Raw genomic sequence first — 24606 nt, forward strand, 5'->3', positions numbered from 1 at the left:
GCTTTTCCTGTTTAAATCTCAACACCTGTTTCATTATTTGACAGCTTTGTCGGGGGGATTTTTACGTAACAAGTTAATGTTGTGAAATATTATTACAATTTCAGATTACGGTTTTCTTTTGAATATATTTTTAAAGAAAATGTGTTCCTCTGATGCAAAACCGTAATTTTCAGCAGAATTTGTGCTGCTTAATATTTTTGTGGAGACCATGAATTTGGTTAATTTATTTTTTTGTTGTTAATTTGGATTTAATTTTTTCTAATTTGGTTAATTTTTTTGGTTAATTTGGATTAAAAATGATTATTTTATGAATAGAAAGTTCAAACAAACATAATTTATTTGAATTATAAATAGTTTGTAACACTGTAAATATTGTACTGTCATTTTTGAGCACATTTAAGCAGAAAATATTCATGTTTCAAGAGAGAAAATGCAATTTTAATAGGGCTGTCAAACGATTAATCATGATTAATCGCATCCAAAATAAAAGTTTGTGTTTACATAATATATGTGGGTGAACTGTGTATTATTATTTTGTGTATATATATATATATATATATATATATATATAAATACACACCCATGCATGTATATTTAAGAAAAAATTATTTAATACAAAACTTTTAAGAAAAATTATTTATATATAAAATATTTATATTTATAATTATTATATATATATATATATATATATATATATATATATATATATATATATATATATATATATATATATATATATATATATATAAAATAATTATACAGAGTGCACCAACATATATTATGTAAACTAAATACAAACTTTTATTTTGGGTGCGATTAATCTCGATTAATCGTTTGACAGCCCTAAATTTTAAGAGTCAGAAAGAAGGTGTAAATGGTCATGTATAACTAAATAACCGTTTTTTTTTAATGTAAGAATCCTTGCATAACTGAGTTGACTTCAGATGCACACAAAAAGTGCATTGAAAGAGCGGCCCCTTTAAGAGCTCTGACAGCTGTTGCCTGTCTCAGGATTCTGGCTGGATGGAATGCATCTATCTGACATGGTACCATGAAAAGAGAGGAGAGTTGCACTAATGAGAGCTCTCTTACCATCTGTGACTTGCTTGTACTCATTTTTTAAATACCGCTGCACAGTTGATTGGTATCAGACATCTGTTGAATTTCACTGCCGTTTTGATACCCAATAAAAGATGTACTAAAATATTGATTGTTTTGGACAGGGCCGTACGTAAAGACTTCATACTCTCAAAGTATATGGATTGGCAGTTTGCACAGCGTAGCAGCAGCTCACCAGAAACAAAACGCAAATATCTGCAGGATGCTGTTCGCAGTCGAGACGTCTTCAGCCTGTTACAGCTGTACGCTGAGAGAACAGAACTCAGCCAGCCACTGCCATCCCACCTACAGGTCAGCAAACACATTTCGCCTTCTCATTGCCTGCTTAAACATATGCATATTTTACCTTTGTACAAGTTAGGTCTTCCCTTTTTAATAACAATATGTTGACAGGAAAAGGGGGAAACTGCTCTACACTTAGCTGTTCTATTGGCTGACAGAACATCACTCCATGTGGCTGACTTCCTGTTCCACAATAGGTCAGTAAAAAATGACACAATTTTCACTCTGAAAACTTGTTGGTGATCTGCATGTACATGCAGATACGGATTATCAAGTGCCTTACCTTGTCGTGTTTCAGTAATAATCTGGACGCTCAGACAACGAAGGGAAACACTGCTTTGCATTACTGCTGCCAGCACAACAAAACTGAGTGCCTTAAACTTCTGCTCCGAGCCAAGGCCAACACACATATCAGTGAGTGAGACCCAGCAAGACATTTTTGCTTTGAGTTATTTCATGATTGAAAATGTGTTTTAATATTAATTGAGCATCTTATCAGTCATTGTTAAAGCAAGGAGGCTCATCGTGTTCTTTTGAAGGCTGGATTGGCTGTTGGCTCATTTGTCTGGAGTTAATTACAGATGATGATCATTGAGCTGATGGTAATTGCTGTTCTGTGATAGAGAATGATAATGGAGAGACGGGACTGGACGTGGCTCGCAGACTGAAGCACACACTGTGTGAGGAGCTGGTGAGTCAACATGCTGTCCAGCAGGAACCTGTTAAAGCAAGTCTTTATGGATATGCATATTAGTGTAACCTGTTTATTTCACTTTTATTGCTGTACACTTCAGGTACATCATGGTCATGGTATTTTCTATAAGCAGGGTCCCCAGCACACCTTTAATATCATTTAGAAAGTGATGTTTTGATTAAAAAAGGTATATTTACTATATACATTTTATACAGTAAAATAATAATCAAATAAAATAATTTAAAGCAGAATGTAGCTAGAATAATTAATATTTCTAACCCATACACTACCATTCAAAGTTTGGTGTTGGTAAGATTTTTTTAATGGTTTTGAAAGGCTTCGAATTTCAAGGCTGCATTTATTTGGTCATAAATACAGTACAACAGTAATATTATTAACTAGTATTACTATTAAATAAATAACCGTTTTGCATTTTAATACATTTTAAAGCGTAATTTACAACTGTGATGGATTTTCAGCCTCCATTACTCCAGTCTTGAGTGTCTTATGATCCTTCGGAAATCGCTCTTATATTTGAATATCTTATTTGGTGCTCAAGAAACACTCGTATTATTATCAATGTTAAAAACAGGTATGCCTTCAGGATTTGTTGATGTAAAGAAAGTTTCAAAACAGCATTTATTTAAAATCGATTCAATCAAATAGTTTTTGTTGATTTGAATGTGTTCAAGTACAATTTAAATGTATAAATAGTTATACTTTACTCTAAAATATTTAGGTTAATATCTGATTCATTTCAAGGATTACTTGACATCCAAATGAAAACTGCATCAGCAATCTCAACAAATTGAATCTTTAAAAATCCTCACCGTTATCTCAAAAACTAGAAAAGTCATGGAAATCCAATGTAAAGTAATAATGATGTGTTATTTTCAGATCCACCAGTCACAGAACAACCAGTTTAACATGCACGTGCACGTGGAATATGAGTGGAGACTCCGGCAGGATGACCTTTACGAGAGTGATGACGACCTAGATGACAAGGTGACAAAATACGCAGACTACACAACCCAGAACAAACTCACATATATGCTAATAGAGCATAATACATGACACCTTCACTGCATCCGAAATTGATATATATGCGTAGTATATATATGTAGTATGCGAAAAACAGTACGCCAACAGAGTAGTTTCAATCCGAATACATAGTATTTGAAAACGGTATGTGAAAAGTACTTGGATGACCTACTTCCGATGAGATTCTGAAGTAGGTATTCAGTGGACACTTAACTATCCCATGAGGCTACGGGAGAGGATTTATGAATGCCAGTGAAGCAATGCGTTAGACAGATGTAGTGTCTGAATTTCATTCATCTTGATTTTCATTCACTCTTTTTTAATGACACCGAAGTAAATTCAAATGTAGCACCTATTCAGAAGTATGCGATTTCGGTTGCACCGATTGTATTTGTGTAGCGTGCAATTCATGGTCTGATGTGTAACAGTGATGGCCCATATTTGTAGATGGGCCCAGTGAAGAAGGAGCGCTTAGGACGGCCGTTCAGCTTGTATCACAGTAACTCTGCCTCTCACAGTGGCGGAGGGGGTTTGTTAAACGTGGGTCGGAGGCTAGCAATGGCCCGAGGGGATAACCGGAGGGACGTGTATGCCGGTCCCAACTCTCAGACTCGTAGCGTCGACAGTCCTCCTCCGCCACCCCCTTCATCACCTGCACCGCCACTCCCACCCCGGGTCAGAGGTGAGAAAACTCTTCTCTTCTCTACTCTTCTCTTCCCTTTAGTCTTGTTTACTCTCCTCATGTACTTTCCAGCTCCAAACGTCCCCCCTCCTCCCCCTCCCATGAGCTCACCTGATGGCTGGACGTCCCATGAAGTAATCGGCAGTAAGAAACGAACCCCTCCTCCCCCTCTTATCATCCGACACAAGCGCACCTACTCTGAGCCCGGCCCTCAAGTGCCCCCCAGCCCCCACTCTACACGGCAGGGACCTACAGGTATGTGCCAAACCTGGAAAGATGCATATTCCCCTTGTCGTGGAAAACATGGAAATATCTGGGGATTTAAAATCATGATTCCCAGGGCTGAAAAAGTCATAGAAATGAATAACATTCTATAAAATCATGGAAAAGTCCAGGACTTTTCTTGTGAATATACTTTTATTACTGTACAGTTTTTTGTTTTGTTTTTTTGACAATTGATAAGAACCAAATTCTCATTGGCCTAAACCCATTCGTCAAATAAACTACTCTTTATGCGAAATGTTAAATAAGTTCAGGCAGTTAGACACAATTTGCAAAACTCTAAACACACATTTTTACACATCATGTAAAAACTGTTTTTAAATATGTACCAGTAAATGTCAAAATTAACATGTTATTAATAAATGCTGTAGACGTACTGTTAATTCTTAGTTCATGTTAACTAATGAAACCTTATTGTAAAATGTTAACAAAATATCTGTTTAAATATTTAAGCTCATTGACTTACATGAATGTGCTTTCTTTCTGTCGTTACTTTCTTTTTCCAGATTATGGAGTACCTTCATGTCCGATAAGCTTCGGTGGTCCAGACTCACCTTTCCAGAAGTGTGGGTAAGTGCTTTTTAGAGCCACAAAAGCTGACGACTCTTGGCTATTTGCTGGAATACCCCCCACCCACCCAAAAAAACACAACAACACAGTTTTGTATTAAAAGTAAAGTGAATTCATTATTAATCATAAAGTGAATACACTGCCTTTCATTAGTTTTGGGTTTGTGAGATTTTTATTTTTGAAAATGTTATGCTCTTATGCTCACCAAAGCTGCATTTGATTTGAGCAGAAATATTGTAAAAGAGTAACATTATCAAACAGTACAAATAAAAAATAATAATAATAATATATATATATATATATATATGAAGAGTTCAGATGCAAAAGCCTCTAAATGCCATTTGAAATTTTCTTCTTTAATGATGATTTTTATCAAACTTGTATATTTAAGTTCAGTAATTTAACTTAAATAACAATTAATAGGTAATTATCATTGCCATTTAAGTGAAATTACTGAACTTAAATATACAAGTTTGATAAAAATTAGCATTAAAGAAAAAAATTTCAAATGGCACCTAGAGGCTTTTGCATCTGAACTCTTCATATATATATATATATATATGAAGAGTTCAGATGCAAATATATATTTATATATATATTTATATAATTCAAAATGTATTCCTATAATGTCAAAGCCGAATTTTATCATTATCATCAATGTTATTGTTATTAACTGTTTAACTGTCCTGCTTAAAAATGAGACCATTATACATTTTTTCATGATTCTTTGATGAATTGAATGTTCAAAAGAACAGAAATCTTTTGTAAAACTCAAAAATTTCTTTACTGTCACTTTTGAACAGTTTAATGCATCCTTACTGAGTAAAAAACTATACATTTAAAACAAAAAAGGAAATAAATAAATTGTCTAATCAGATGCATACAAACCATTTACTAATGAAACTACTGGACTACACCATCAAAATTTCATTTAAAGTTCACAAACTAACATACTGTACTGATCGTAAGACCTTTTTGTTTTAGCTCAGGTTCTCCCAAATCCACGGCATCCACTCTCAACTCCTTATCTGAGCTACCAGAACGAGGTAATGCTTTAACTGTCCGATTATCTCTCCATTAAATTGTTCTCAGTTAAGTTTTTTTGCTTATCTCGGCCCATGTTTCTTGTTACAATGTGTCGTGGCTGTAATCTCTCTCTCAGCAGGCTTTCGAGCAGATGGGGAAAGCAGCTCGTCTCACTTTCTGTACCAAACACCACAACCCATCAGCACCGCTGGACGTCACACCCCGGGCCTGTCTCCCACCTCTCCCCGCTCCTTTAGCCTGGAGACTAACGGAAGGTCCTCTTCCTCCTGCCACACTGCTCCTCACCCACTGCCCAGAAAAACTTTGGTGAGAAACTGGAGAATGCACTGATCTATATAGAATGACATTATATAGATCAGTGGAGAAATGTCCTTATTTCTTACTGGTCTTTTACCTCTGAAGAAAAATCTTAGCAAGATCGATCCCTAAGAAAAAGTCTCATTTGACCATGTAATTTGGGTCGGATTTTAAATGTTTTTGAAAGAAGTCTCTTATGCTCACCAAGCTGCATTTATTTGATTAAAAACACAGTAAATATTATTACAATTTAAAATAGTTGGTTTCTATTTGAATATATTTTAAAATGTAATTCATTCCTATGATGGTAAAGCTGAATTTTCAATATCATTTCTCCAGTGTGCCAAATCATGCCTGTAATGTGCTAAATCATGCTAACAATAAGCTAAATCATGTTAGCAATGTGCAAAAACATGCTAATTAATGCTAACCATGGGTGCTTGTCATTTCTTATTTGTGCATCCTCGTTTCCTTTCCTCGCATCTTGGCTCCACTCCCTGTAGGACACGAGTGAAGGAAGCGAGGATAGAAAATTTTGGACAGAGGAATCGAATAAAAAAATTTTTATACACGTTGGAATACTTGATCACTTGAGCGTCACTCCACGGTGTCATAAGCAGCTCTAAAAGGATCTGTACTTATTTTGCTGAAGTTTAGTTATTTAATAAATTCATAATAAATCATAATAAAGATAGGTTACACTGTTGAAATATGTGAGATGTGTGGTTTATATAAACTGCAATAAACTGCTATTTAGAAGCACCCAATGTGTTAAAACATGTTAGCAATGTGCTAATTCGTGCTAGCAATGTGCAAAAACTTGCTACTTAATGCTAACAATGAGTTAAAACATGTTAGCAATGTGCTAATTTATGCTAGCAATGTGCAAAAACAGGCCAATTCATGCTAGTAACGTACCAAACATGTTAACAATATAATAATTTATGGTACAAATTAACTAAAACATGTTAAAAACAGTCATATTGCTTTATATATATTAATCTTATATATATTAATCTTTGTGTTAAATAATTATTAAAACTATTCATTTCTTTAGATAACTAGTTTAACCAGCTTTTAACATGTCTGTGCTCTGCTGGCTTTCCGAGCATCAAACCGGCTTAAACCAGTCCGTTTCCATGTGGGAATTAATTAGCTGGTTTTCTCTGCAGGGTCTAGAGGAATGGCGTTTTATTGCATGTGTTTTTGGCTGTTGGAAAGACACAGGCGTTTCTTGACATGTTTCTCATACTTGAGGTTTTCCCTTAAACAAACTGACAGTTTAACAAGAAAGCAATATTAGTAAGAAGCCACATGATCCAGTTTTTTTTTGTTGTTGTTCTTGTGTTTAGATAAAGTCGAAGTTGAGGCGTGTGAAGGCCATGTACGACTGTGTGGCAGATCATCACGATGAGCTCACCTTCAGTGAGGGTGACGTTCTGGTGGTACTCGGAGAGGAAGATGCTGACTGGTGGGTGAGTATAAGAACAAAAGAGCAACTGATTAGAGATCAATTTTAAAGAGAGAGTGAAAGACGTGAAACTAGCACAGCTATGTAGGAAAGTAATTTCCTGGGACTGTGGTCAATTTTAAAGTTTAGTGGTCATTATACGAAAATATTTGCAGAATACCGGTAGTGCAATTGACCAATCAGTTTCAAGCATTTCAGATATCTATTTAAAGAGTTAGTTCACCCAAAAATGAAAATTATGTCAGTATTTACTCAAAATTTCAACCCCCCCACAAAGTGTTACCCCGCCCTTTCGTTTTTTGGGAGGGGGGTTGAAATTTTGAGTTTCTCTGATCTTCTTGAAACTTATACCTGAGTGCAAAAATGGAGGCTCTAGACCCTTCCTGAGCTGAGATATTGCAATCCCACGTAACATTTATCCCATTATAAACCACTATTTTTATAATGGGATAAATGCTACGCGGGATGTCCATATCTCAGCTCTGGAAGGGTCTAGAGCCTCCATTTTTGCACTCAGGTTTAAGTCTCATGGCCCTCTATCAGAATCCAGAGTTTTGGGAAGATTGGAGAAACTTAATTTTTCGCCCGAAAAAAAAAAAACGAAAGGGGTACCACTGTCGTTTTTTTTTTGGGTCGAATTTTTGAGTTTCGATTTCTCAGCTCTGGAAGGGTCTAGAGCTTCCATTTTTGCACTCAGGTTTAAGTCTCATGGCCCTCTATCAGAATCCAGAGTTTTTGGAAGATTGGAGAAACTTAATTTTTCGCCCAAAAAAAAAAATCAACGAAAGGGGTACCTCTGTCGTTTTTTTAGGGCGTTATGCCATTATAAATATCTCAATGTCTCAGCTCTGGAAGGGTCTAGAGCCTCCATTTTTGCACTCATGTTTAAGTCTCATTGCCCTCTATCAGAATCCAGAGTTTTGAGAAGATTGGAGAAACTTATTTTTTCACCTGAAAAAAAAAAAAACGAAAGGGGTACCACTGTCGTTTTTTTTTTTCGGGTCGAATTTTTGAGTTTCGATATCTCAGCTGTAGAAGGGTCTAGTGCCTCCATCTTTGCACTCAGGTTTAAGTCTCATGGCCCTCTATCAGAATCCAGAGTTTTGGGAAGATTGGAGAAACTAAATTTTTCGCTCAAAAAAAAAAAAAAAACGAAAGGGGTACCACTGTGGTTTTTTTTTTTGGGTCGAATTTTTGAGTTTCGATTTCTCAGCTCTGGAAGGGTCTAGAGCTTCCATTTTTGCAGTCAGGTTTAAGTCTCATGGCCCTCTATCAAAATCTAGAGTTTTGGGAAGATTGGAGAAACTTAATTTTTCGCCCAAAAAAAAAAAAACCAAAGGGGTACCCCTGTCGTTTTTTTTAGGGCGTTATGCCATTATAAATATCTCAATATCTCAGCTCTGGAAGGGTCTAGAGCCTCCATTTTTGCACTCAGGTTTAAGTCTCATGGCCCTCTATCAGAATCCAGAGTTTTGGGAAGATTGGAGAAACTTAATTTTTCGGCCGAAAAAAAAAAACGAAAGGGGTAACCCTGTCGTTTTTTAGGGCGTTATGCCATTATAAATATCTCAATATCTCAGCTCTGGAAGGGGCTAGAGCCTCCATTTTTGCACTCAGGTCTAAGTCTCATGGCCCTCTATCAGAATCCTGAGTTTTGGGAAGATTGGAGAAACTTAATTTTTCGCCCAAAAAAAAAAACGTAAGGGGTACCATTGTCGTTTTTTTTTCGGGCCGAATTTTTGAGTTTCGATATCTCAGCTCTGGAAGAGGCTAGAGCCTCTATTTTTGCACTCAGGTCTAAGTCTCATGGCCCTCTATCAGAATTCAGAGTTTTGGGAAGATTGGAGAAACTTAATTTTTCGCCCAAAAAAAAAACGTAAGGGGTACCATTGTCGTTTTTTTTTTCGGGCCGAATTTTTGAGTTTCGATATCTCAGCTCTGGAAGGGGCTAGAGCCTCCATTTTTGCACTCAGGTCTAAGTTTAATGGCCCTCTATCAGAATCCAGAGTTTTGGGAAGATTGGAGAAACTTAATTTTTCGCCCAAAAAAAAAAACGTAAGGGGTACCACTGTCGTTTTTTTTTCGGGCCGAATTTTTGAGTTTCGATATCTCAGCTCTGGAAGGGGCTAGAGCCTCCATTTTTGCACTCAGGTCTAAGTCTCATGGCCCTCTATCATAATCCAGAGTTTTGGGAAGACTGGAGAAACTTAATTTTTCGCCCAAAAAAAAAAAAACGTAAGGGGTACCACTGTCGTTTTTTTTTTTCGGGCCGAATTTTTGAGTTTCGATATCTCAGCTCTGGAAGGGCTAGAGCCTCCATTTTTGCACTCAGGTCTAAGTCTCATGGCCCTCTATCAGAATCCAGAGTTTTGGGAAGATTGGAGAAACTTAATTTTTCGCCCCAAAAAAAAACGTAAGGGGTACCACTGTCGTTTTTTTTTTCGTGCCGATTTTTTGAGTTTCGATATCTCAGCTCTGGAAGGGGCTAGAGCCTCCATTTTTGCACTCAGGTCTAAGTCTCATGGCCCTCTATGAGAATCCAGAGTTTTGGGAAGATTGGAGAAACTTAATTTTTCGCCCAAAAATAAAAAAACGTAAGGGGTACCACTGTCGTTTTTTTTTCGGGCCGAATTTTTGAGTTTCGATATCTCAGCTCTGGAAGGGGCTAGAGCCTCAATTTTTGCACTCAGGTGTAAGTCTCATGGCCCTCTATCAGAATCCAGAGTTTTGGGAAGATTGGAGAAACTTTATTTTTCGCCCAAAAAAAAAAACGTAAGGGGTACCACTGTCGTTTTTTTTTCGGGCCGAATTTTTGAGTTTCGATATCTCATCTCTGGAAGGGGCTAGAGCCTCCATTTTTGCACTCAGGTCTAAGTCTCGTGGCCCTCTATCAGAATCCAGATTTTGGGAAGATTGGAGAAACTTAATTTTTCGCCAAAAAAAAAAAAACGTAAGGGGTACCACTGTCGTTTTTTTTTCGGGCCGAATTTTTGAGTTTCGATATCTCAGCTCTGGAAGGGGCTAGAGCCTCCATTTTTGCACTCAGGTCTAAGTCTCATGGCCCTCTATCAGAATCCAGAGTTTTGGGAAGATTGGAAAAACTTAATTTTTCGCCCAAAAATAAAAAAACGTAAGGGGTACCACTGTCGTTTTTTTTTCGGGCCGAATTTTTGAGTTTTGATATCTTAGCTCTGAAAGGGGCTAGAGCCTCAATTTTTGCACTCAGGTCTAAGTCTCATGGCCCTCTATCAGAATCCAAAGTTTTGGGAAGATTGGAGAAACTTAATTTTTCACCCCAAAAAAAAAAAAACGTAAGAGGTACCACTGTCGTTTTTTTTTCGGGCCGAATTTTTGAGTTTCGATATCTCAGTTTTGGAAGGGGCTAGAGCCTCCATTTTTGCACTCAGGTCTAAGTCTCATGGCCCTCTATCAGAATCCAGAGTTTGGGGAAGATTGGAGAAACTTAATTTTTCACCCAAAAAAAAAAAAAACGTAAGAGGTACCACTGTCGTTTTTTTTTCGGGCCGAATTTTTGAGTTTCGATATCTCAGTTTTGGAAGGGGCTAGAGCCTCCATTTTTGCACTCAGGTCTAAGTCTCATTGCCCTCTATCAGAATTTGGGAAGATTGGAGAAACTTAATTTTTCGCCCAAAAAAAAAAAAAACGTAAGGGGTACCACTGTCGTTTTTTTTTCGGGCCGAATTTTTGAGTTTCGATATCTCAGCTCTGGAAGGGGCTAGAGCCTCCATTTTTGCACTCAGGTCTAAGTCTCATGGCCCTCTATCAGAATCCAGAGTTTTGGGAAGATTGGAGAAACTTAATTTTTCGCCCAAAAATAAAAAAACGTAAGGGGTACCACTGTCGTTTTTTTTTCGGGCCGAATTTTTGAGTTTCGATATCTCAGCTCTGGAAGGGGCTAGAGCCTCCATTTTTGCACTCAGGTGTAAGTCTCATGGCCCTCTATCAGAATCCAGAGTTTTGGGAAGATTGGAGAAACTTAATTTTTCGCCCAAAAAAAAAAAAACGTAAGGGGTACCACTGTCGTTTTTTTTTTCAGGCCGAAGTTTTGAGTTTTGATATCTCAGCTCTGAAAGGGGCTAGAGCCTCCATTTTTGCACTCAGGTCTAAGTCTCATGGCCCTCTATAAGAATCCAGAGTTTTGGGAAGATTGGAGAAACTTAATTTTTCACCCAAAAAAAAAAACGTAAGGGGTACCACTGTCGTTTTTTTTTCGGGCCGAATTTTTGAGTTTCGATATCTCAGCTCTGGAAGGGGCTAGAGTCTCCATTTTTGCACTCAGGTCTAAGTCTCGTGGCCCTCTATCAGAATCCAGAGTTTTGGGAAGATTGGAGAAACTTAATTTTTCGCCCAAAAAAAAAAAAAACGTAAGGGGTACCACTGTCGTTTTTTTTTTGGGGTCCGAATTTTTGAGTTTCGATATCTCAGCTCTGGAAGGGGCTAGAGCCTCCATTTTTGCACTCAGGTCTAAGTCTCATGGCCCTCTATCAGAATCCAGAGTTTTGGGAAGATTGGAGAAACTTAATTTTTCGCCCAAAAAAAAAAAACGTAAGGGGTACCACTGTCGTTTTTTTTTTCGGGCCGAATTTTTGAGTTTCGATATCTCAGCTCTGGAAGGGGCTAGAGCCTCCATTTTTGCACTCAGGTCTAAGTCTCATGGCCCTCTATCAGAATTCAGAGTTTTGGGAAGATTGGAGAAACTTAATTTTTCGCCCAAAAAAAAAAAATGTAAGGGGTACCACTGTCGTTTTTTTTTCGGGCCGAATTTTTGAGTTTCGATATCTCAGCTCTGGAAGGGGCTAGAGCCTCCATTTTTGCACTCAGGTCTAAGTCTCATGGCCCTCTATCAGAATCCAGAGTTTTGGGAAGATTGGAGAAACTTAATTTTTCGCCCAAAAAAAAAAACGTAAGGGGTACCACTGTCGTTTTTTTTTTCGGGCCGAATTTTTGAGTTTCGATATCTCAGCTCTGGAAGGGGCTAGAGCCTCCATTTTTGCACTCAGGTCTAAGTCTCATGGCCCTCTATCAGAATTCAGAGTTTTGGGAAGATTGGAGAAACTTAATTTTTCGCCCAAAAAAAAAAAATGTAAGGGGTACCACTGTCGTTTTTTTTTCGGGCCGAATTTTTGAGTTTCGATATCTCAGCTCTGGAAGGGGCTAGAGCCTCCATTTTTGCACTCAGGTCTAAGTCTCATGGCCCTCTATCAGAATCCAGAGTTTTGGGAAGATTGGAGAAACTTAATTTTTCGCCCAAAAATAAAAAAACGTAAGGGGTACCACTGTCGTTTTTTTTTCGGGCCGAATTTTTGAGTTTTGATATCTTAGCTCTGAAAGGGGCTAGAGCCTCAATTTTTGCACTCAGGTCTAAGTCTCATGGCCCTCTATCAGAATCCAGAGTTTTGGGAAGATTGGAGAAACTTAATTTTTCACCCAAAAAAAAAAAAACGTAAGAGGTACCACTGTCGTTTTTTTTTCGGGCCGAATTTTTGAGTTTCGATATCTCAGTTTTGGAAGGGGCTAGAGCCTCCATTTTTGCACTCAGGTCTAAGTCTCATGGCCCTCTATCAGAATCCAGAGTTTTGGGAAGATTGGAGAAACTAAATTTTTCGCCCCCCAAAAAAAAAAACGTAAGGGGTACCACTGTCGTTTTTTTTTCGGGCCGAATTTTTGAGTTTCGATATCTCAGCTCTGGAAGGGGCTAGAGCCTCCATTTTTGCACTCAGGTCTAAGTCTCATGGCCCTCTATCAGAATCCAGAGTTTTGGGAAGATTGGAGAAAGTTAATTTTTCGCCCAAAAATAAAAAAAACGTAAGGGGTACCACTGTCGTTTTTTTTTCGGGCCGAATTTTTGAGTTTCGATATCTCAGCTCTTGAAGGGGCTAGAGCCTCCATTTTTGCACTCAGGTGTAAGTCTCATGGCCCTCTATCAGAATCCAGAGTTTTGGGAAGATTGGAGAAACTTAATTTTTCGCCCCAAAAAAAAAAAAAAAACGTAAGGGGTACCACTGTCGTTTTTTTTTTCAAGCCGAAGTTTTGAGTTTTGATATCTCAGCTCTGAAAGGGGCTAGAGCCTCCATTTTTGCACTCAGGTCTAAGTCTCATGGCCCTCTATAAGAATCCAGAGTTTTGGGAAGATTGGAGAAACTTAATTTTTCACCCAAAAAAAAACCGTAAGGGGTACCACTGTCGTTTTTTTTTCGGGCCGAATTTTTGAGTTTCGATATCTCAGCTCTGGAAGGGGCTAGAGCCTCCATTTTTGCACTCAGGTCTAAGTCTCGTGGCCCTCTATCAGAATCCAGAGTTTTGGGAAGATTGGAGAAACTTAATTTTTCGCCCAAAAAAAAAAAAACGTAAGGGGTACCACTGTCGTTTTTTTTTGGGGCCGAATTTTTGAGTTTCGATATCTCAGCTCTGGAAGGGGCTAGAGCCTCCATTTTTGCACTCAGGTCTAAGTCTCATGGCCCTCTATCAGAATCCAGAGTTTTGGGAAGATTGGAGAAACTTAATTTTTCGCCCAAAAAAAAAAACGTAAGGGGTACCACTGTCGTTTTTTTTTTTCGGGCCGAATTTTTGAGTTTCGATATCTCAGCTCTGGAAGGGGCTAGAGCCTCCATTTTTGCACTCAGGTCTAAGTCTCATGGCCCTCTATCAGAATTCAGAGTTTTGGGAAGATTGGAGAAACTTAATTTTTCGCCCAAAAAAAAAAAATGTAAGGGGTACCACTGTCGTTTTTTTTTCGGGCCGAATTTTTGAGTTTCGATATCTCAGCTCTGGAAGGGGCTAGAGCCTCCATTTTTGCACTCAGGTCTAAGTCTCATGGCCCTCTATCAGAATTCAGAGTTTTGGGAAGATTGGAGAAACTTAATTTTTCGCCCAAAAATAAAAAAACGTAAGGGGTACCACTGTCGTTTTTTTTTTCGGGCCGAATTTTTGAGTTTTGATATCTTAGCTCTGAAAGGGGCTAGAGCCTCAATTTTTGCACTCAGGTCTAAGTCTCATGGCCCTCTATCAGAATCCAGAGTTTTGGGAAGATTGGAGAAACTTAATTTTTCACCCAAAAAAAAAAAAAAACGTAAGAGGTACCACTGTCGTTTTTTTTTTCGGGCCGAATTTTTGAGTTTCGATATCTCAGTTTTGGAAGGGGCTAGAGCCTCCATTTTTGCACTCAGGTCTAAGTCTCATGGCCCTCTATCAGAATTTGGGAAGATTGGAGAAACTTAATTTTTCGCCCAAAAAAAAACAAAAACGTAAGGGGTACCACTGTCGTTTTTTTTTTCAGGCCGAAGTTTTGAGTTTTGATATCTCAGCTCTGAAAGGGGCTAGAGCCTCCATTTTTGCACTCAGGTCTAAGTCTCATGGCCCTCTATAAGAATCCAGAGTTTTGGGAAGATTGGAGAAACTTAATTTTTCACCCAAAAAAAAAACGTAAGGGGTACCACTGTCGTTTTTTTTTCGGGCCGAATTTTTGAGTTTCGATATCTCAGCTCTGGAAGGGGCTAGAGCCTCCATTTTTGCACTCAGGTCTAAGTCTCGTGGCCCTCTATCAGAATCCAGAGTTTTGGGAAGATTGGAGAAACTTAATTTTTCGCCCAAAAAAAAAAAAACGTAAGGGGTACCACTGTCGTTTTTTTTGGGGCCGAATTTTTGAGTTTCGGTATCTCAGCTCTGGAAGGGGCTAGAGCCTCCATTTTTGCACTCAGGTCTAAGTCTCATGGCCCTCTATCAGAATCCAGAGTTTTGGGAAGATTGGAGAAACTTAATTTTTCGCCCAAAAAAAAAAACGTAAGGGGTACCACTGTCGTTTTTTTTTTCGGGCCGAATTTTTGAGTTTCGATATCTCAGCTCTGGAAGGGGCTAGAGCCTCCATTTTTGCACTCAGGTCTAAGTCTCATGGCCCTCTATCAGAATTCAGAGTTTTGGGAAGATTGGAGAAACTTAATTTTTCGCCCAAAAATAAAAAAACGTAAGGGGTACCACTGTCGTTTTTTTTTCGGGCCGAATTTTTGAGTTTTGATATCTTAGCTCTGAAAGGGGCTAGAGCCTCAATTTTTGCACTCAGGTCTAAGTCTCATGGCCCTCTATCAGAATCCAGAGTTTTGGGAAGATTGGAGAAACTTAATTTTTCACCCAAAAAAAAAAAACGTAAGAGGTACCACTGTCGTTTTTTTTTCGGGCCGAATTTTTGAGTTTCGATATCTCAGTTTTGGAAGGGGCTAGAGCCTCCATTTTTGCACTCAGGTCTAAGTCTCATGGCCCTCTATCAGAATTTGGGAAGATTGGAGAAACTTAATTTTTCACCCAAAAAAAAAAAACGTAAGGGGTACCACTGTCGTTTTTTTTTCGGGCCGAATTTTTGAGTTTCGATATCTCAGCTCTGGAAGGGGCTAGAGCCTCCATTTTTGCACTCAGGTCTAAGTCTCATGGCCCTCTATCAGAATTTGTGAAGATTGGAGAAACTTAATTTTTCGCCCAAAAAAAAAAAACGTAAGGGGTACCACTGTCGTTTTTTTTTCGGGCCGAATTTTTGAGTTTCGATATCTCAGCTCTGGAAGGGGCTAGAGCCTCCATTTTTGCACTCAGGTCTAAGTCTCATGGCCCTCTATCAGAATTTGGGAAGATTGGAGAAACTTAATTTTTCGCCCCCAAAAAAAAAACGTAAGGGGTACCACTGTCGTTTTTTTTTTCGGGCCGAATTTTTGAGTTTCGATATCTCAGCTCTGGAAGGGGCTAGAACCTCCATTTTTGCACTCAGGTCTAAGTCTCATGGCCCTCTATCAGAATTTGGGAAGATTGGAGAAACTTAATTTTTCGCCCAAAAAAAAAAACGTAAGGGGTACCACTGTCGTTTTTTTTTTTGGGCCGAATTTTTAAGTTTCGATATCTCAGCTCTGGAAGGGGCTAGAGCCTCCATTGTTGCACTCAGGTCTAAGTCTCATGGCCCTCTATCAGAATTTGGGAAGATTGGAGAAACTTAATTTTTCGCCCAAAAAAAAAAACGTAAGGGGTACCACTGTCGTTTTTTTTTTGGGCCGGATTTTTGAGTTTCGATATCTCAGCTCTGGAATGGGCTAGAGCCTCCATTTTTGCACTCAGGTCTAAGTCTCATGGCCCTCTATCAGAATTTGGGAAGATTGGAGAAACTTAATTTTTCGCCCAAAAAAAAAACGTAAGGGGTACCACTGTCGTTTTTTTTTCGGGCCGAATTTTTAAGTTTCGATATCTCAGCTCTGGAAGGGGCTAGAGCCTCCATTGTTGCACTCAGGTCTAAGTGTCATGGCCCTCTATCAGAATTTGGGAAGATTGGAGAAACTTAATTTTTCGCCCAAAAAAAAAACGTAAGGGGTACCACTGTCGTTTTTTTTTCGGGCCGAATTTTTGAGTTTCGATTTCTCAGCTCTGGAAGGGGCTAGAGCCTCCATTTTTGCACTCAGGTCTAAGTCTCATGGCCCTCTATCAGAATTTGGGAAGATTGGAGAAACTTAATTTTTCGCCCCCCAAAAAAAACGTAAGGGGTACCACTGTCGTTTTTTTTTCGGGCCGAATTTTTGAGTTTCGATATCTCAGCTCTGGAAGGGGCTAGAGCCTCCATTTTTGCACTCAGGTCTAAGTCTCATGGCCCTCTATCAGAATTTGTGAAGATTGGAGAAACTTAATTTTTCGCCCAAAAAAAAAAAACGTAAGGGGTACCACTGTCGTTTTTTTTTCGGGCCGAATTTTTGAGTTTCGATATCTCAGCTCTGGAAGGGGCTAGAGCCTCCATTTTTGCACTCAGGTCTAAGTCTCATGGCCCTCTATCAGAATTTGGGAAGATTGGAGAAACTTAATTTTTCGCCCCCCAAAAAAAAACGTAAGGGGTACCACTGTCGTTTTTTTTTTCGGGCCGAATTTTTGAGTTTCGATATCTCAGCTCTGGAAGGGGCTAGAACCTCCATTTTTGCACTCAGGTCTAAGTCTCATGGCCCTCTATCAGAATTTGGGAAGATTGGAGAAACTTAATTTTTCGCCCAAAAAAAAAAACGTAAGGGGTACCACTGTCGTTTATTTTTTTGGGCCGAATTTTTAAGTTTCGATATCTCAGCTCTGGAAGGGGCTAGAGCCTCCATTGTTGCACTCAGGTCTAAGTCTCATGGCCCTCTATCAGAATTTGGGAAGATTGGAGAAACTTAATTTTTCGCCCAAAAAAAAAAACGTAAGGGGTACCACTGTCGGTTTTTTTTTGGGCCGGATTTTTGAGTTTCGATATCTCAGCTCTGGAATGGGCTAGAGCCTCCATTTTTGCACTCAGGTCTAAGTCTCATGGCCCTCTATCAGAATTTGGGAAGATTGGAGAAACTTAATTTTTCGCCCAAAAAAAAAACGTAAGGGGTACCACTGTCGTTTTTTTTTCGGGCCGAATTTTTAAGTTTCGATATCTCAGCTCTGGAAGGGGCTAGAGCCTCCATTGTTGCACTCAGGTCTAAGTGTCATGGCCCTCTATCAGAATTTGGGAAGATTGGAGAAACTTAATTTTTCGCCCAAAAAAAAAAACGTAAGGGGTACCACTGTCGTTTTTTTTTCGGGCCGAATTTTTGAGTTTTGATATCTTAGCTCTGGAAGGGGCTAGAGCCTCCATTTTTGCACTCAGGTCTAAGTCTCATGGCCCTCTATCAGAATCCAGAGTTTTGGGAAGATTGGAGAAACTTAATTTTTCGCCCAAAAAAAAAAACGTAAGGGGTACCACTGTCGTTTTTTTTTTCGGGCCGAATTTTTGAGTTTCGATATCTCAGCTCTGGAAGGGGCTAGAGACTCCATTTTTGCACTCAGGTCTAAGTCTCATGGCCCTCTATCAGAATTCAGAGTTTTGGGAAGATTGGAGAAACTTAATTTTTCGCCCAAAAATAAAAAAACGTAAGGGGTACCACTGTCGTTTTTTTTTCGGGCCGAATTTTTGAGTTTTGATATCTTAGCTCTGAAAGGGGCTAGAGCCTCAATTTTTGCACTCAGGTCTAAGTCTCATGGCCCTCTATCAGAATCCAGAGTTTTGGGAAGATTGGAGAAACTTAATTTTTCACCCAAAAAAAAAAAAAGTAAGAGGTACCACTGTCGTTTTTTTTTCGGGCCGAATTTTTGAGTTTCGATATCTCAGTTTTGGAAGGGGCTAGAGCCTCCATTTTTGCACTCAGGTCTAAGTCTCATGGCCCTCTATCAGAATTTGGGAAGATTGGAGAAACTTAATTTTTCACCCCAAAAAAAAAAACGTAAGGGGTACCACTGTCGTTTTTTTTTCGGGCCGAATTTTTGAGTTTCGATATCTCAGCTCTGGAAGGGGCTAGAGCCTCCATTTTTGCACTCAGGTCTAAGTCTCATGGCCCTCTATCAGAATTTGTGAAGATTGGAGAAACTTAATTTTTCGCCCAAAAAAAAAAAACGTAAGGGGTACCACTGTCGTTTTTTTTTCGGGCCGAATTTTTGAGTTTCGATATCTCAGCTCTGGAAGGGGCTAGAGCCTCCATTTTTGCACTCAGGTCTAAGTCTCATGGCCCTCTATCAGAATTTGGGAAGATTGAAGAAACTTAATTTTTCGCCCCCCCAAAAAAAACGTAAGGGGTACCACTGTCGTTTTTTTTTTCGGGCCGAATTTTTGAGTTTCGATATCTCAGCTCTGGAAGGGGCTAGAACCTCCATTTTTGCACTCAGGTCTAAGTCTCATGGTCCTCTATCAGAATTTGGGAAGATTGGAGAAACTTAATTTTTCGCCCAAAAAAAAAAACGTAAGGGGTACCACTGTCGTTTTTTTTTTTGGGCCGAATTTTTAAGTTTCGATATCTCAGCTCTGGAAGGGGCTAGAGCCTCCATTGTTGCACTCAGGTCTAAGTCTCATGGCCCTCTATCAGAATTTGGGAAGATTGGAGAAACTTAATTTTTCGCCCAAAAAAAAAAACGTAAGGGGTACCACTGTCGTTTTTTTTTTGGGCCGGATTTTTGAGTTTCGATATCTCAGCTCTGGAATGGGCTAGAGCCTCCATTTTTGCACTCAGGTCTAAGTCTCATGGCCCTCTATCAGAATTTGGGAAGATTGGAGAAACTTAATTTTTCGCCCAAAAAAAAAACGTAAGGGGTACCACTGTCGTTTTTTTTTCGGGCCGAATTTTTAAGTTTCGATATCTCAGCTCTGGAAGGGGCTAGAGCCTCCATTGTTGCACTCAGGTCTAAGTGTCATGGCCCTCTATCAGAATTTGGGAAGATTGGAGAAACTTAATTTTTCGCCCAAAAAAAAAAACGTAAGGGGTACCACTGTCGTTTTTTTTTCGGGCCGAATTTTTGAGTTTCGATTTCTCAGCTCTGGAAGGGGCTAGAGCCTCCATTTTTGCACTCAGGTCTAAGTCTCATGGCCCTCTATCAGAATTTGGGAAGATTGGAGAAACTTAATTTTTCGCCCAAAAAAAAAAAACGTAAGGGGTACCACTGTCGTTTTTTTTTCGGGCCGAATTTTTGAGTTTCGATATCTCAGCTCTGGAAGGGGCTAGAGCCTCCATTTTTGCACTCAGGTCTAAGTCTCATGGCCCTCTATCAGAATTTGGGAAGATTGGAGAAACTTAATTTTTCGCCCCCAAAAAAAAAACGTAAGGGGTACCACTGTCGTTTTTTTTTTCGGGCCGAATTTTTGAGTTTCGATATCTCAGCTCTGGAAGGGGCTAGAACCTCCATTTTTGCACTCAGGTCTAAGTCTCATGGCCCTCTATCAGAATTTGGGAAGATTGGAGAAACTTAATTTTTCGCCCAAAAAAAAAAATGTAAGGGGTACCACTGTCGTTTTTTTTTTTGGGCCGAATTTTTAAGTTTCGATATCTCAGCTCTGGAAGGGGCTAGAGCCTCCATTGTTGCACTCAGGTCTAAGTCTCATGGCCCTCTATCAGAATTTGGGAAGATTGGAGAAACTTAATTTTTCGCCCAAAAAAAAAAACGTAAGGGGTACCACTGTCGGTTTTTTTTTGGGCCGGATTTTTGAGTTTCGATATCTCAGCTCTGGAATGGGCTAGAGCCTCCATTTTTGCACTCAGGTCTAAGTCTCATGGCCCTCTATCAGAATTTGGGAAGATTGGAGAAACTTAATTTTTCGCCCAAAAAAAAAACGTAAGGGGTACCACTGTCGTTTTTTTTTCGGGCCGAATTTTTAAGTTTCGATATCTCAGCTCTGGAAGGGGCTAGAGCCTCCATTGTTGCACTCAGGTCAAGTGTCATGGCCCTCTATCAGAATTTGGGAAGATTGGAGAAACTTAATTTTTCGCCCAAAAAAAAAAACGTAAGGGGTACCACTGTCGTTTTTTTTTCGGGCCGAATTTTTGAGTTTCGATTTCTCAGCTCTGGAAGGGGCTAGAGCCTCCATTTTTGCACTCAGGTCTAAGTCTCATGGCCCTCTATCAGAATTTGGGAAGATTGGAGAAACTTAATTTTTCGCCCCCCAAAAAAAACGTAAGGGGTACCACTGTCGTTTTATTTTCGGGCCGAATTTTTGAGTTTCGATATCTCAGCTCTGGAAGGGGCTAGAGCCTCCATTTTTGCACTCAGGTCTAAGTCTCATTGCCCTCTATCAGAATTTGGGAAGATTGGAGAAACTTAATTTTTCGCCCAAAAAAAAAAACGTAAGGGGTACCACTGTCGTTTTTTTTTCGGGCCGAATTTTTGAGTTTCGATATCTCAGCTCTGGAAGGGGCTAGAGCCTCCATTTTTGCACTCAGGTCTAAGTCTCATGGCCCTCTATCAGAATTTGGGAAGATTGGAGAAACGTAATTTTTCGCCCAAAAAAAAAAACGTAAGGGGTACCACTGTCGTTTTTTTTTCGGGCCGAATTTTTGAGTTTCGATATCTCAGCTCTGGAAGGGGCTAGAGCCTCCATTTTTGCACTCAGGTCTAAGTCTCATGGCCCTCTATCAGAATTTGGGAAGATTGGAGAAACTTAATTTTTCACCCCAAAAAAAAAAACGTAAGGGGTACCACTGTCGTTTTTTTTCGGGCCGAATTTTTGAGTTTCGATATCTCAGCTCTGGAAGGGGCTAGAGCCTCCATTTTTGCACTCAGGTCTAAGTCTCATGGCCCTCTATCAGAATTTGTGAAGATTGGAGAAACTTAATTTTTCGCCCAAAAAAAAAAAACGTAAGGGGTACCACTGTCGTTTTTTTTTCGGGCCGAATTTTTGAGTTTCGATATCTCAGCTCTGGAAGGGGCTAGAGCCTCCATTTTTGCACTCAGGTCTAAGTCTCATGGCCCTCTATCAGAATTTGTGAAGATTGGAGAAACTTAATTTTTCGCCCAAAAAAAAAAAACGTAAGGGGTACCACTTACGTTTTTTTTTTGGCCGAAAAATTAAGTATCTCCAATCTTCCCAAATTCTGATAGAGGGCCATGAGACTTAGACCTGAGTGCAAAAATGGAGGCTCTAGCCCCTTCCAGAGCTGAGAAATCGAAACTCAAAAATTCGGCCCGAAAAAAAAACGACAGTGGTACCCCTTACGTTTTTTTTTTGGGCGAAAAATTAAGTTTCTCCAATCTTCACAAATTCTGATAGAGGGCCATGAGACTTAGACCTGAGTGCAAAAATGGAGGCTCTAGCCCCTTCCAGAGCTGAGATATCGAAACTCAAAAATTCGGCCCGAAAAAAAAAACGACAGTGGTACCCCTTACGTTTTTTTTTTGGGGCGAAAAATTAAGTTTCTCCAATCTTCCCAAATTCTGATAGAGGGCCATGAGACTTAGACCTGAGTGCAAAAATGGAGGCTCTAGCCCCTTCCAGAGCTGAGATATCGAAACTCAAAAATTCGGCCCGAAAAAAAAACGACAGTGGTACCCCTTACGTTTTTTTTTTTGGGCGAAAAATTAAGTATCTCCAATCTTCCCAAATTCTGATAGAGGGCCATGAGACTTAGACCTGAGTGCAAAAATGGAGGCTCTAGCCCCTTCCAGAGCTGAGATATCGAAACTCAAAAATTCGGCCCGAAAAAAAAAACGACAGTGGTACCCCTTACTTTTTTTTTTTTGGGCGAAAAATTAAGTTTCTCCAATCTTCCCAAATTCGGATAGAGGGCCATGAGACTTAGACCTGCGTGCAAAAATGGAGGCTCTAGCCCCTTCCAGAGGTGAGATATCGAAACTCAAAAATTCGGCCCGAAAAAAAAAACGACAGTGGTACCCCTTACATTTTTTTTTGGGGCGAAAAATTAAGTTTCTCCAATCTTCCCAAATTCTGATAGAGGGCCATGAGGCTTAGACCTGAGTGCAAAAATGGAGGCTCTAGCCCCTTCAAGAGCTGAGAAATCGAAACTCAAAAATTCGGCCCGAAAAAAAAACGACAGTGGTACCCCTTACGTTTTTTTTTGGGCGAAAAATTACGTTTCTCCAATCTTCACAAATTCTGATAGAGGGCCATGAGACTTAGACCTGAGTGCAAAAATGGAGGCTCTAGCCCCTTCCAGAGCTGAGATATCGAAACTCAAAAATTCGGCCCGAAAAAAAACGACAGTGGTACCCCTTACGTTTTTTTTTTTTGGGCGAAAAATTAAGTTTCTCCAATCTTCCCAAATTCTGTTAGAGGGCCATGAGACTTAGACCTGAGTGCAAAAATGGAGGCTCTAGCCCCTTCCAGAGCTGAGATATCGAAACTCAAAAATTCGGCCCGAAAAAAAAACGACAGTGGTACCCCTTACGGTTTTTTTTTTGGGCGAAAAATTAAGTTTCTCCAATCTTCCCAAATTCTGATAGAGGGCCATGAGGCTTAGACCTGAGTGCAAAAATGGAGGCTCTAGCCCCTTCCAGAGCTGAGATATCGAAACTCAAAAATTCGGCCCGAAAAAAAAAACGACAGTGGTACCCCTTACGTTTTTTTTTGGGCGAAAAATTAAGTTTCTCCAATCTTCCCAAATTCTGATAGAGGGCCATGAGACTTAGACCTGAGTGCAAAAATGGAGGCTCTAGCCCCTTCCAGAGCTGAGATATCGAAACTCAAAAATTCGTCCCGAAAAAAAAAAACGACAGTGGTACCCCTTACGTTTTTTTTTTTTGGGCGAAAAATTAAGTTTCTCCAATCTTCCCAAATTCTGATAGAGGGCCATGAGACTTAGACCTGAGTGCAAAAATGGAGGCTCTAGCCCATTCCAGAGCTGAGATATCGAAACTCAAAAATTCGGCCCGAAAAAAAAACGACAGTGGTACCCCTTACGTTTTTTTTTTTGGGGCGAAAAATTAAGTTTCTCCAATCTTCCCAAATTCTGATAGAGGGCCATGAGACTTAGACCTGAGTGCAAAAATGGAGGCTCTAGCCCCTTCCAGAGCTGAGAAATCGAAACTCAAAAATTCGGCCCGAAAAAAAAAACGACAGTGGTACCCCTTACGTTTTTTTTTTTGGGCGAAAAATTAAGTTTCTCCAATCTTCACAAATTCTGATAGAGGGCCATGAGACTTAGACCTGAGTGCAAAAATGGAGGCTCTAGCCCCTTCCAGAGCTGAGATATCGAAACTCAAAAATTCGGCCCGAAAAAAAAAACGACAGTGGTACCCCTTACGTTTTTTTTTTGGGGGCGAAAAATTAAGTTTCTCCAATCTTCCCAAATTCTGATAGAGGGCCATGAGACTTAGACCTGAGTGCAAAAATGGAGGCTCTAGCCCCTTCCAGAGCTGAGATATCGAAACTCAAAAATTCGGCCCGAAAAAAAAACGACAGTGGTACCCCTTTACGTTTTTTTTTTGGGCAAAAAATTAAGTATCTCCAATCTTCCCAAATTCTGATAGAGGGCCATGAGACTTAGACCTGAGTGCAAAAATGGAGGCTCTAGCCCCTTCCAGAGCTGAGATATTGAAACTCAAAAATTCGGCCCGAAAAAAAAACGACAGTGGTACCCCTTACGTTTTTTTTTTTTGGGCGAAAAATTACGTTTCTCCAATCTTCCCAAATTCTGATAGAGGGCCATGAGACTTAGACCTGAGTGCAAAAATGGAGGCTCTAGCCCCTTCCAGAGCTGAGAAATCGAAACTCAAAAATTCGGCCCGAAAAAAAAAACGACAGTGGTACCCCTTACGTTTTTTTTTTTGGGCGAAAAATTAAGTTTCTCCAATCTTCACAAATTCTGATAG

The 24606-nt window shown here is 39.5% G+C and overlaps 1 protein-coding gene across 3 annotated transcripts in view; it reads left to right on the forward strand.

The window, feature by feature from the left end:
- Positions 1-24606, forward strand: part of unm_sa1614 (un-named sa1614) — a 64841-nt gene that overhangs the window by 23629 nt on the left and 16606 nt on the right. The window contains exons 17-27 of one of the 3 annotated variants that reach the window (XM_089125219.1): positions 1224-1410; positions 1513-1598; positions 1700-1815; positions 2025-2092; positions 2993-3100; positions 3584-3818; positions 3891-4073; positions 4607-4670; positions 5655-5716; positions 5833-6023; positions 7367-7489. In XM_089125219.1, coding sequence (XP_088981345.1) covers positions 1224-1410; positions 1513-1598; positions 1700-1815; positions 2025-2092; positions 2993-3100; positions 3584-3818; positions 3891-4073; positions 4607-4670; positions 5655-5716; positions 5833-6023; positions 7367-7489 — 1423 coding nt within the window. The remainder of the gene's footprint in view (positions 1-1223; positions 1411-1512; positions 1599-1699; positions 1816-2024; positions 2093-2992; positions 3101-3583; positions 3819-3890; positions 4074-4606; positions 4671-5654; positions 5717-5832; positions 6024-7366; positions 7490-24606) is intronic. The other 2 variants (XM_039673927.2, XM_089125218.1) reach the window with 2 other exon arrangements.

This window comes from Pimephales promelas, chromosome 21 (genome assembly GCF_988280905.1).
Source record: "Pimephales promelas chromosome 21, fPimPro1.hap1.1, whole genome shotgun sequence".
In the NCBI taxonomy this organism is placed as follows: domain Eukaryota; kingdom Metazoa; phylum Chordata; class Actinopteri; order Cypriniformes; family Leuciscidae; genus Pimephales; species Pimephales promelas.